We start from the raw sequence: 13,054 nt of genomic DNA on the forward strand, positions 1-13,054 counted from the left end.
GGAAGTCCGTTCCCAGCTAGAGTCTCGGAGGTATGGAACGAGGGTAGCTTTCGGCGCCGCCACCGCCAAGTCTAAAAGCATCACACGGAAGAGAGAACGAAAAAGACAAAGAAAACACACACGACAACGAGAGCGAAGGAGAGTTTGTGGGAGTCTCTCTTCTGCGCCCCTCTCTGATTGTCCCCGGGCCAGTGAAGGGCCCTCATGTCCACTGGGGGAACGGGAGGAGAGACCAGGCTGGGGGGGGCAGACCCGGGCCCCTCCGGACCCCCAGCAGAGGGGATCCCGCTGGGATGGTGCTCTAGTGGATGGTTGTAACATCTCCAGGCCAGGATCCAGGCAGGGGACGGGAGCATATGTATTCATTCTGAAGGAGGGGGGAAAATGAAGATGGGTGAGTTAGGACAATGTGACAGCTGGCCCGCTCGGCACAAGCAGTGGTGATTACGACGTCGACTGTAATTACGGTGCCTGGTAATCTGATCATGCTACAATGGGGCTGCGACAATGCAAGCAAAGCAAATTAGGGTTGGCAATTAAGCAGACAATGAAAAGCCTGGGCCTGGATGGTTCTGAAGTTTGAAAAGCTTCTTTAACGCCGGTGCAAACGGAATCAAAACTCCTGTAAATTGAAATACTGACTTTCGGTCCATGTTCATTTGGGAGAAGAAGAAAAAATTAATAATGTTGTGAATTAAATCAGTAAATCCCATTGTGTTCAACTGACCTTGCCTACACTTTTATGTTAACCAAATCAAAAGTCCTTCCAGCAGGGGGGGCGGCCAGGGGGGGCCACGTGGTTGCCAGGGGGGGCCACGTGGTTGCCAGGGGGGGCCACGGCCACCATTGGTCACCACAGTTTTTTGTTTTGTTTTGTTTTTTAACCGTCCTGGACAGAAACGGTATAAAGCTGAAATAAATGCATTAGTATTTTTTCGTCTTATATTGGCATTTGTCACTTATGCTACAAGCACCATATTCGCAACATGTTGGGCCACGCCCCCATCAACAGCGCAAGGGAGTCAGGGGGCTGAGCGGTGAGGGAATCGGGCTAGTAATCCGAAGGTTGCCAGTTCGATTCCCGGTCATGCCAACTGACGTTGTGTCCTTGGGCAAGACACTTCACCCTACTTGCCTCGGGGGAATGTCCCTGTACTTACTGTAAGTCGCTCTGGATAAGAGCGTCTGCTAAATGACTAAATGTAAATGTAAGAAACAAACCAACTTACCTGCATTCTGACAGTGCTTCAATGGAGAATAGCAGCTAACCACTGGATACCGTTAGAAAACTGCTGCTCTGAGTGATGCAGTGTGTGAGTTTTAAAATAGTAGTTTTTGACAATCAAGTGCCACCCCAAATAAAAGACTGGCCAGAGCTGGCCCCCGCAGAAATAATGTCCTGGCTACGCCCCTACCTTCTAGGGTAATAATGGCTTTGTGTCTTGTTGTCAATGATTGTTATCTCAGTTGCCATGCAGTTCAAGTAAGGTGTAAATCTTTGAAAATTATCAAGCACAGACCTGTGCTATCCCATGTCTCACGACCGTGGTAATTATATGACAAATCTCCCATAAAGTGTTGCGTAATAAAGCTCTAGTTAGGTTTATAATGAAGTAGGCAAACTTTAACTGGCACCAGTTGTGAATTAATCTCCACACTTTAAGTAACGGACGGAGACTACATCACGGATGAAGGGGTGACTCTTTGAAATGTTCCTTGCAAAGTCCCTAGTCTGCAATTTAACCTTAAAAAATAGTCTTACTTGAGTCTTGGGCTCCAGGTAAAACCTCATTTTGTTAATAACGTTGAGCAAATCACCAAGATGATTAGGATTTTGTGAGTCTAAGCAATTTCTGCAGCTCCCTGATATCTGGATGGAATTATGAAGATAGAGCGCGCCGCTGCCACAGAAAATTCTGGAAGGCAGCGCGAGGTCTGAGCTCACCTATGACGCAAGGCTCTGTCGAGGAAGCCCAGAGCTAAACTCTGATTCAACCATATTATCCAACAGGGTGACGGTTAACTGTAGCTCAAACAACGGAGGTTATCTTTCGGATTCAGTCGTACACGAGTTGATACAAAATACCTATGAAATTGTTCACCCCGTGGCGAAGAGCAGATCCTTGTTAGCTGCTATCGTTGTCTGCCCGGCTACTGCCTTTTGGAGCCGGTTATTGGTACACTGTACACTCTAAAATAACGTGATTCGGTTGTTTGAGGGGGTGTTCAAATCTAAGGTCTGTTATCGTGTGAACTTCACAGCGTAAAGAGCCGTTTTTCAAACTCAAGCTGTTTGAGTGGACTGCAAGCCAAACATTTTTTGAATTATCTTTCCGGAGTGCTTAAAATTGACTGCACTGCTTTTCCAGTAAGGAGAAAGGTGTCCACCCTTAAATGAGCTCGGCGCTGTCTTCAACAGTGGCAGCGTGTTTTTTAATTAGGCCGTCAGTGTATGGGCTAATTAGTTGGTTATAAACATGATGTAATTAGTCAGCTCCCTGTCAGGGGATTGGAAGCTGGCAGAGACATGTCAGCATCTCTTTCTCTCTCTCTCTGGGAGCAGAGCCTCCCTCAGTGTCTCTCCGCCCATCTCTCTCTCCGTCCCTCTGTCTCTCATCCTCCTCTCCTCCCCCCCCTCTCATCCTTCTCTCCCCTCCCTCTCCCAGCCTCTCCCACCCACATAGGGCTCCAATTATCCTATCCCATCTCCACGCCCAGCACTTGGGTCTCTCCAGCCGAGTCTTCTGCCTGCTCGTATCGCGTTAACACAGGAGAACAGAAGAGACGAAGAGGGAAAGCAACAAAGAGGAAACGGTCTGAATATGAGCGAAATGCAGCTTCGTTAACCTTGGTCGAAGATGACGACTGCGTGCTGAGAGACGGACGCACACACTGCTCACGCTCAGACCAGGAGAGTCATGTGACTTCTCTAACAATGTCTGGCGGGAAACGGGGTAGGGGGTGAGAGTGTGGAGCTAATGGGATCATGACGAAGGCTTGGCGCAGTGTCGCTAATCTACCCTGAGGAAAGGCGTGGTTGCCGGGAGGTGGCTGGGTAGGCCCTGCTCTGAAGGCCGGGAACCAAGAGTGGCTCACGGTCTGGGGTGGCATTTCCCAAGCCTGGTCCTCAGGGACCCCCTGCCCTTCATGTTCTAGATCAGTGGTTCTCAAACCTTTCCTCAAGTACCACCTGTCCTGCATGTTTTAGATGTTTCCCTGCTCCAACACACCTGGTTCAAATAAATGGGTCGTTATCTAGCGCTGTAGAAGCCTGGTAACGAACATGCATTTGGATTAGGTGTGCTGGAGCAGGGAAACATCTAAAACATGCAGGACAGCGGCCCCTGAGGACCAGGATTGGAGAACCCTGATCTAGAACATGCAGGGGGACCAGGGTTGGGAACCACAGTGGAATGCCTGGAGAACAGTGTTGTGTTCGTGACAGGTGACATCTAACCCTTTGATGTGACTTGCTTTGTGGCTGTGGCTTTCTGAGCCACACACTTTGAGGCTGGCTTGCAGTCACTCATTCACAGTCCGGTCGGCCCACTTGTCCTTGCTCACTCGTTCTGTTGTTGGCGGTAACGAATCTCTCTGTGTGTTCACGCCAGACACTTTGGGATCATCAAACCACATATTTCAAAGACCTAGATAAATAAGACCTTTGATCTGCTGCGATCTGCCATGCATGCCTGAGAAAGATATAAAACAAACTGGATGTATGAGGTTTCTAACCCCTTGAAACTGAAAATCACTGTCTCTAGACGAAAATGTGATGCTCACAGAAAAATGTCCCTGCAAAACCTGCTGCTTTTCTGATGCACATTTGCGACCACACTTCAACAGTTATTATTTCAGTTATATGAGTGTTTCATATTCTTTCAGAAATCATGAGACAATATTCTGACAGAATAACTTCACATTGTGACTTTCAACGCCGCCTCATTCTCTAAATAGAGACCATCATATAACTCCTTCTCTCCATGGAAGGGAGATCAAAACAAATCAGATGTCTATTTGTACAGACCATTTTTTACAGGCAATATCACTAAATACTCTACAGATGGTTACGGAGCAGCATGGATAAACAAGCGAGCTGGTTCATGCAGGGGACGCGACACCTAGCCCGTCATTAGCAATCGTCATCACGCATCAAGGCACACCCTCCTACAGGGCGGGGTACATAGCAGGGATCCTGGCACCTGCATTGCTAGTGCGTCACAGACTTTCTCGGTCTCCTGCGGCCTTCGCCGCCCCGGCCTCCGCCGCCCCGGCCTCCGCCGCCCCGGCCTCCTCCGCCCAGGCCTCCTCGGTAACAAAACTACTCAGTCCTCCTGCCTGAACCAGCCTGAACCTTCAGAGAAAAAACACGCCCCTGAAGACTGAGGTTCGCTATTCTATCACACGCTTGTCTGCGAAGGCAGAGTGGCCAACCATGACCACGTCATCCTGAACAAGACAAACCTGCGTTTTCCACCCAGTCCTCCTTCTGTCCACATCTTCATCGAAACATTCCACAAGACCATTCAATCAAACCATTGTTAGTTTATTGACAGATAGTTGTTTGTGTTTTGTATTATTACTTCACACTGTTGCTTAATTCATTTCATCCCTCATAATCAGCGGTTAAATGCTGTAATATTGTGTGGCCTTCTCTTGATTGAGCCCATATCGGCTTCGTAAACAATCGTCATTTCAGTGATACTCGCTCTAGATTAGCCCTTGTGTGTGCAATTAAATATATGTGGTATTAACACAGACAGTACTGTAATTGGCCTTTTGTTGCCTTGTTGCTGTTTTCTGATTACTTTTAATCAGTACTTATCAACACAGGGCACAGACCGAAACATTATGTTTCCTGATCCTTCATTAATCTGAACATGCCTTGTGATTAGGCATGTCCCATGTTTGACTTGCAACTGGACAACTAAATAAAACACGTTTTATTCAAATTATTCTTTACAACCAAATTACCCTCAAACTACAAGTGTTCCTGAACCATTACTAGGCTTTATAAAACGTATTTATCAGCCTGAATATGTATTTTATGAATACATTGTCTTTATTTCTAATTTTCGGTTCGACGCCTGCATTTAAGCAGTTCCGATAAGAAAAACTGATTAATGGTACAGCTGAAAGCATGAATATATTAGTCTTGACAGCAAGAGTAATATTTTGCCTCCAAACGGTATTATGACTCAGACTTGAAAGTTAAACTTTATACTGCCATTTCTCCAAGATACTAACCCTATACATGTAGCTAAAAATAAACAGTGGTTTTGACGACAGTTTATGGACATAATTGGCCTCACATAAAAGCAAGGAGGGCCCGCCTATACATATGTACGTATCTGAATGTATAGCTTCGCCTGGAAAAATATGGTTTGAAAATCAATCACAGAGTTAGAAATACAATCCATGCTCCAGGAAAAGGTTTGCACTTTACACCTGCATGTTTCCAGAATGGAAATGTGATTCAATGAGTCTGTACCTGAGAAGCCAACCAAGCGATGAGATGTGTGTTTGAGTGTGGAGTGTGTGTGAGGGGGGACGTGTGTGTGTGTGTGTTTGAGTGTGGATCGTCTGTATGTGTGTGTGTGCGCCATGATTTGTGATAATGATTTACGTCAGTGATGGATTACCACATTAGGAACGGCAGGTTAGTTTTAGAACACTCTCTCCCTCTCTATCTCTATTTCTTACATAGGTAGGTAAGCATGGATGCATGTAAACTCAAACCACACACACACACTCACACACACTCTCTTGCACACACTCTCACACACACATACACACAGCAGTATGGTGCTTAGTGTTTTCATTTTTTTTTTTCAAGTTCAATTTCTTTCTGTCCTTCTAAGTTCAAATGACAGCTTCTGTGAGCAACACTTTTTACTAGCCACAGAGGACTTCACATACTGCACGCCCACTGAACTGCCTCCTACCTAAGTCCGTCAAACCATACAGTCTGCAGTTCTCGCACAAAGCTACGAGCAGACATGTTTACCTTGACGACTGAATGAAAACCTTTTCTGATGTTGCAAGAATTGAAAGAGATTTTATTTATCTTTCAAAGTCTTGTTTTCTATCTTCTTGAAACGGCAAGACGGCATCTTTACACACTCGTGAAACTTCTGTATCCGAATGGGAAGTGGGAACACTTGCACTTGTTGGTTAGTTGTAACTGATTTAACTACTTGTACTCGCTGTGAATTATTTTATTGTTGCTTGCTTTCCTCCAGGTACACTCTAGCACTTTCAAGGATCATGTTGTTTAATTGTAATTAGTTTAACTACATGCTCTTCTGGTTCCACCCATTGGCACTTTTTTGCTTTTCACAATGTATGCTTCATGTTTTGGCTACCCGCAATGTTTTTGGGGTGCAGTTGTTCATGATCATTGACCTGTGCACTTTTTGTGAAGCTCTTTCTTGTAAGTCGCTTTGGATAAAAGCTAAATGACTTAATGTAATGATGTGGCGTGAGATGCAGAGAAGTGACAGCGTCTGTCCTCTGCTCGGGTAGGGATGAGAGCGTCGTCAGGACAACGCTGACTGTGGTCATGTTCAAGCAGCAAACAAATGTCTTCAGGGCACAATTTAAAATGTGGTCCCCTCCCCCCCCCAAAAAGTTTCTGCTGCCAAATAAAAACACCCTTTAATTATTCAAACGTATGCTGAGAACAGGGGCCCAAGCGATGTAAATTAAAATTCATGTGACAAGAATAAAGTACGAGAAAGAAAGAGTGAAAAAGAAACCTGAACTTAAAAACTTTTTTTTTTTTTTTTTTTATGTGCGTCTGAGTGCAGTTGCTGTGCATCCTCTGCTAATAATCCTTTCCACCTCTGTTGTTATTTACTGTAACATCACAAAAAAGCCCACTTCTGTTTTCCTCAACAAAGAAACCCCACGGAAAAACACTTGAGTACAGCTGAAGGTTCCGAGTTTCGTGTCGTCCTTGGAGACACAACACTCTCCAAGGACAACACGGTTTGTACTTGTACTCAGGATGAGAGAGGTGTTTTTTTTCTACTTCTCTTTGTGGGTTTGCTTTGTGGTTTTGAGAGTCGGTCCGTCCCTCCTCCTGTTCTCCGGCTGAGGACAACCTCCGGCTGAGAAGGGTCTGTCTTGCCTCTCCAGGAGATGCACCCATTTCCCCATGATTAGGCAGAGTTGATTTCGTACCATCTCCTGGCTGATTGCACATTATCCTCCTACCTCATCGCGATATAAATAGACCCTGGTGTGCACCCCCCCCCCCTTTCTCCTCCATCCCTGCTGGATTCCAGCAGGCAATTTCTTCCCTCCTTCCCTAAGTCCATTTAATTGACCTCTCCTTGGTTGAGACACTAGAACTTGGTGAGCGGAAAGAAGCCAAACAAAAGGACTAGAGATTTCTAATAAGATAAATGGCCTAACAGTAACGACTGGGGGTTAGGTTCCTGGACAATACTGGTGGTTAGCTTTTGTCTGCTTGAAGAGATTGCATTCACACAGTCACCAAGGTGTATGTGTGTGTGTGTTTGTCTGCGCTGAGGCTACAGTGTGCATCCGCAAATACATCCCTTCAAATGCAATGATTGGTGGATTTTCATTTAATGAATTGTGTATGTGCGTGTGCGCGAGAGAGAGAGAGAGAGAGAGAGAGAGAGAGAGAGAGAGAGAGAGAGAGAGAGAGAGAGAGAGAGAGAGAGAGAGAGAGAGAGAGAGAGAGAGAGAGAGAGACAGAGACAGAGACAGAGACAGAGACAGAGACAGAGACAGAGACAGAGACAGAGACAGAGACAGAGACAGAGACAGAGAGAGAGAGAGAGAGAGAGAGAGAGAGAGAGAGAGAGAGAGAGAGAGAGAGAGAGAGAGAGAGAGAGAGAGAGAGAGAGAGAGAGAGAAAGGGTGGGTGGGTGGGTGGGTGGAATGGTGGATATTCATGAAATGAATTGTGTGTATGTGATAGAGAGCGAACGAGAAAAAGAGAGAGGGTGTGTGGGTGCTATCCGTGGAAGTGGTATAAAGTGTCTCTCTGTGCCCAGGGCTAAGGACAGAGGAAGCAGGTAGTAGATTACGAAACTCAATTTGGGCCAGTCTCTTTTATATAACCTGCCAGTGAGCTTGTTCCTTTCCGGTGCAACAGCAGCGGTTCAGATCCTTCCCCCACTGCCGCGTGTAAAACACGCAGACTTTGGCTTCGACTATTTGTCTTAGCTGCAGGGGGTGAATAGCATGCCAGCTGCTGCTATTAATAAACATCCTGGAGGAGTGCTGGGGGAAACAAGAGAATTCCCCAAGCCTGGGTTAGACACTCAAAGATAGAAACCAGGAGAAGCGCAGGAGATCCCTCTAGCCTGGGGTAGACACTCAGGAAGATAGAAACCAGGAGAAGCGCAGGAGATCCCTCTAGCCTGGGGTAGACACTCAGGAAGATAGAAACCAGGAGAAGCGCAGGAGATCCCTCTAGCCTGGGGTAGACACTCAAAGATAGGAACCAGGAGAACCCCAGAAGAACCCCCCCATAGGCTGGAAGGATAGACACTCAGGAACAGAGGAACCATCCAGGATATCCTAGTCAGAGTGCAGACGGGAACCCCTTTGAGGATCGGGGCTGCTGCTTCACGGATGAGACACAGTTGAACAGTTCATGCTCTGGATAACAAGACGTAAGGGTAGTCTGGACTTGCTCTGATTTGGTTGCCGGTGCTTCAGCAAGCGGCAGTCTGAAACACTTCATAACACGAGAGGAAAAAAGTCACTCATCTCTAATTATTTGTACTTACTAATTACCCAAGTGTATCCCAGTGGTAATTTTTTCGCTAACTACTAAAAACAATTCAATTCCATTCAACAATCATGAGGCCAATTTAGGATTCATTTACAGCGTAGGCATTTTCAACAGTTCAATCAAAACGTTTTCGTATGAAAGAGCTAAAAATGGGTCCTTGTTATCGTCTCAGACTAACGGAGAGAAAGGCAACAGCAGGCAGACGGGAGTCATGGGACCAGTTCATCTTCCACCTTCAGCCTCAAGTGAGCCGTAAAACACCCCAGAACAGCCTCACCATTAAAGAGACTCTCTCCGTATCATCGCCTGTAGATGATTAATGAATTAATGTACGGCCGCAAAATCTGATGACGCACATAACTCGCCCTCTTCCTGCCTCCTGCCAAACAGAGATCCCTTAACCCTTGTGCTGCCTTCGGGTCACATGACCCAAAGGTTCATAACGAACCATCGTTGTGTTTACCCAATTTTACCCAATACAAAAACAAATAAAATAATTTTCTTTTAACCTTCGCAATGTGGGGGGTCTGAGACAGCCCAACGGTTAAAAGAAAATGTTTCACTTTGTTTTTGTATGCGGTAGTTGTCGTAATACGACGGTGGGTCACAATGACTGATGGGTCACAATGACCCGAAGATAACACAAGGGTTAAAAGGAAGAGATCTGAGAAGAGAGGCTGAAGAAAAGGAATCATTCTGGAAACTTTTACGTGCGTCGCAAACGCCCCACAGTGTGTTTATGGCACCGAGAGGCTCCTTAATAGAGCAGAGGAGAGGAGAGAGGCAGAGGAGAGGGGAGAGGAGAGGAGAGGGGAGAAACAGAGGAGAGGGGAGAGGCAGAGGAGAGGGGAGAGGCAGAGGAGAGGGGAGAGGCAGAGGGGAGGGGCAGAGGGGAGGGGCAGAGGAGAGAGGCAGACGAGAGGGGAGAGGCAGAGGAGGGAGGAGAGGCAGAGGAGGGGGGAGAGGCAGAGGGGAGGGGCAGAGGAGAGAGGCAGAGGGGAGGGGAGAGTCAGAGGGGAGGGGAGAGGCAGAGGAGAGGGGAGAGGCAGAGGGGAGGGGCAGAGAGGGAGGGGCAGAGGAGAGAGGCAGACGAGAGGGGAGAGGCAGAGGAGGGAGGAGAGGCAGAGGAGGGGGGAGAGGCAGAGGGGAGGGGCAGAGGAGAGAGGCAGAGGGGAGGGAGAGTCAGAGGGGAGGGGCAGAGGAGAGAGGCAGACGAGAGAGGAGAGGCAGAGGAGAGAGGCAGAGGGGAGGGGAGAGGCAGAGGGGAGGGGGCAGAGGAGAGAGGCAGACGAGAGGGGAGAGGCAGAGGAGAGAGGCAGAGGAGAGGGGAGAGGCAGAGGGGAGAGGCAGAGGAGGAGGAGAGGCAGACGAGGGGGGAGAGGCAGAGGGGAGGGGCAGAGGAGAGAGGCAGAGGGGAGGGCAGAGGAGAGAGGCAGAGGGGAGCGGCAGAGGAGAGAGGCAGAGGGGAGCGGCAGAGGAGAGAGGCAGAGGAGAGACAGAGGAGAGGGGAGAGGCAGAGGAGGAGGGAGAGGATGAGGGGAGGAGAGAGGCAGAGGGGAGAGGCAGAGGAGAGGGGAGAGGCAGAGGGGAGAGGCAGAAAAGAGGGGAGAGGCAGAGAAGAGGGGAGAGGCAGAGGTGAGAGGCAGAGGCAGAGGGGAGAGGCAGAGGGGAGGGGAGAGGCAGAGGGGAGAGGCAGAGGGGAGAGGCAGAGGAGAGGCAGAGGAGGGGCAGAGGAGAGAGGCAGAGGAGAGAGGCAGAGGGGAGAGGCAGAGGAGAGGGGAGAGGCAGAGGAGGGGGGAGAGGCAGAGGAGAGGGGAGAGGCAGAGGAAAGGCAGAGGAGAGGGAGAGGCAGAGGAGAGAGGAGAGGCAGAGGAGGGAGAGAGCGTGTGTAAACGTTTTTTAGAGAAAGGCCTTTCAGGCGTACCGAGGGCTGAGTCTCATCTGTGTGACACCCCCACTGTCTTCAAAGCGGGGTGAGGATTAAGGGGTGACAGGGAGCGTATCTGGGAGACTCAGAGATACCCCGAGGCTGTAGCAGAGGTAACAGCATCACCAGTCACGTTGTCCCCCTGGCAGCCCGCTGCACTGCAAAATGCCCTTTCGAATTTGAGCGACAAACTATTAGTTATGAGCCTGCTTGTGTTTAAAAGAAGTACATTTGGCTGCCAGAGCCGTGAGAAATATTTACTTGATAAGATGTATCAAAATAACGAGTCAGTTACTTACATTAAGTCACTAGATATCACATGTATGCTAGAAACAAGTCCAGCTGGATTTGAAATGTAAAAAACAAGATTATCACACCGAGTTCGATGAAGACTTGCAGCGGGTCCTGGCAGAGCACTGCAGCCAACCCTGAACAAGCCTCTGTGTGACGCAACGTACATAATGAAACACAGCGAGCCATCCGACGCTCTGAATGCGCGCGACAATATGAATAATGTCCTTGGGATGTTAAACAGGAAACAGCTGGAGAGAGATAAACACTGGAGGTGTGCGTGGCTTGCTGAGGACAAGCAAGTAGGGACTGCACTCGGTCTTTAAAGGCAACATGACAAAATCGACTTACATCTGAGATTCTTTGACATGGAAATACCTTTCATGAAAAACAGACCACGGTTCGTTAGAACTGGGACTTTCCATAACCCACCGAAGCAGTCGGATCATATCTATCACATCAGGGTTGTAGGGATAAAAACATCAACATTTGGCTTCAGTCATCAAGTCGTAAAATGTACAGCAAAGTGCTACCCAGTGAGGACTAGCCCTGAATCCTGCTGTGAAGCTGTTATGCCCAGATGTTTGACTCGGGGCAGGTTTCGTCCATCATTGTCTCTTAGTCCTCCTGCTAACTAGCGGTGGGTGGATAGACAGCCTGTGGCATTGCTGTCACATGTTTGTAAGAACCTCAGGACAAAGTATACACGAGGCACACACTCAGTCTTGATATAAATGTAGAATTATTTTGTAATTGGCAGTTGGGTGGAAACCTTCAAACTCAAAGGGAAACTATACATAGCACGCCAAGCATCGCCACAGCTGCCGCAATCATTTGCAGCCCTTCAAGATAAGCACACTTGCGATAATGCTTCGTATTCATCCTCTGAGATTCATTTGTTCCAATTATAACACCCCGAGAGGGTATTCTCGCTTGCGTGCTCGGACATCCAGGACTGTGACTCGGCTCGACAGTTTAATTCAGCTGTTTCTTTCTCCCATACTTCTGTCTCGGGGATGCAAGGCCAGAGATCTAAATCGCATCCAATTTTATTTGTGTGGCGTTTTTACAAGTAATGTCACAGAGGAGATTCCCAAACACCCATAGAGCTGCACCTAAACTAACCTAGAACCTCATGGAATACAAGGAATTCCTTGTAGTGTTTAAACACTCCTAAAAAAGATTATTGCTTTGTTAGGTTGTGATAGTTAGGCGTTACAGGCAGGGCAGGGCAGAGACAGAGGGGAATACATGTAGCAAAGGGCCCAGGCAGGATTCGAACCACAAAACCAAAAAATGTGCCACTGAATGAATTCTTCAGAGTTTTGCTCTTTGGTCTTAATGCTCCTGGCGATAAAGTGGTAGGCACCAGGCCACCATCGCCCACGGGGACCCTGCTAAATGGACATATTTAATATATTCCTGTCTTTGATGACCAGGCTGAAACGGCCATGAAGGAAAAAGTGGTATCTTTCATCGTCCTTCGCTCCCAGGGCGCTCTGCATGCACAGGCCCCAGCCTACGCGCCTTCCTGTTGCTAACAGCTCATGTCATCACACACACACACACACACTGTAGAGAGTGCTAGCAGCGGCTCTCTCGTTCCCTTCGGTAGGGTCTTCCCCTGGGAACGGATACACTGCGTTTCACACAGCCGTAACGAAAGGCAAAACTCGCCGCGCCGACCGACAATATGGCGCTTTCATCAAGCTAAACCAAGCTGACGCTTGCTCCTCAATTATTAAACGGCGCCTGCGACAAGATTATAAAAGCTCCCAGCTCACAACCTTATGTGAGTTGCAGAGGGCGGACAGAATCGAGACGCTGGTGTGAGTTGATGAGGTTCACAATTAGCATGGTGAGCACGTTACCGCTGGTCATACACTGTAGGCTATAGCATTGCCAAGCTCTTTTGATTTTTAAGGATTTTTTTTTTCTTTCAGATTGTCCTTGGGGAGCTGGACTTCAGGGCGTGCAGAGTTCTACCGATCGGGGAGATCCATCGAGTTTCCAGCCAGAGCCATCAGGCAGGCATTCAAAGTTGAGTTAATCACATCTCA

The 13,054-nt window shown here is 48.0% G+C and overlaps 1 protein-coding gene across 1 annotated transcript in view; it reads right to left on the minus strand.

The window, feature by feature from the left end:
- Positions 1-217: 217 nt before the first annotated feature.
- The window catches only part of lrrtm4l1 (leucine rich repeat transmembrane neuronal 4 like 1), a 26,983-nt gene continuing 14,146 nt past the window's right edge, over positions 218-13,054 (minus strand). The window contains exon 3 of the mRNA XM_062484618.1: positions 218-367. Coding sequence (XP_062340602.1) covers positions 302-367 — 66 coding nt within the window. The 3' untranslated portion in view covers positions 218-301. The remainder of the gene's footprint in view (positions 368-13,054) is intronic.

The sequence above is a fragment of the Osmerus eperlanus genome, chromosome 18 (genome assembly GCF_963692335.1).
Source record: "Osmerus eperlanus chromosome 18, fOsmEpe2.1, whole genome shotgun sequence".
NCBI classification, from domain to species: Eukaryota; Metazoa; Chordata; class Actinopteri; order Osmeriformes; family Osmeridae; genus Osmerus; species Osmerus eperlanus.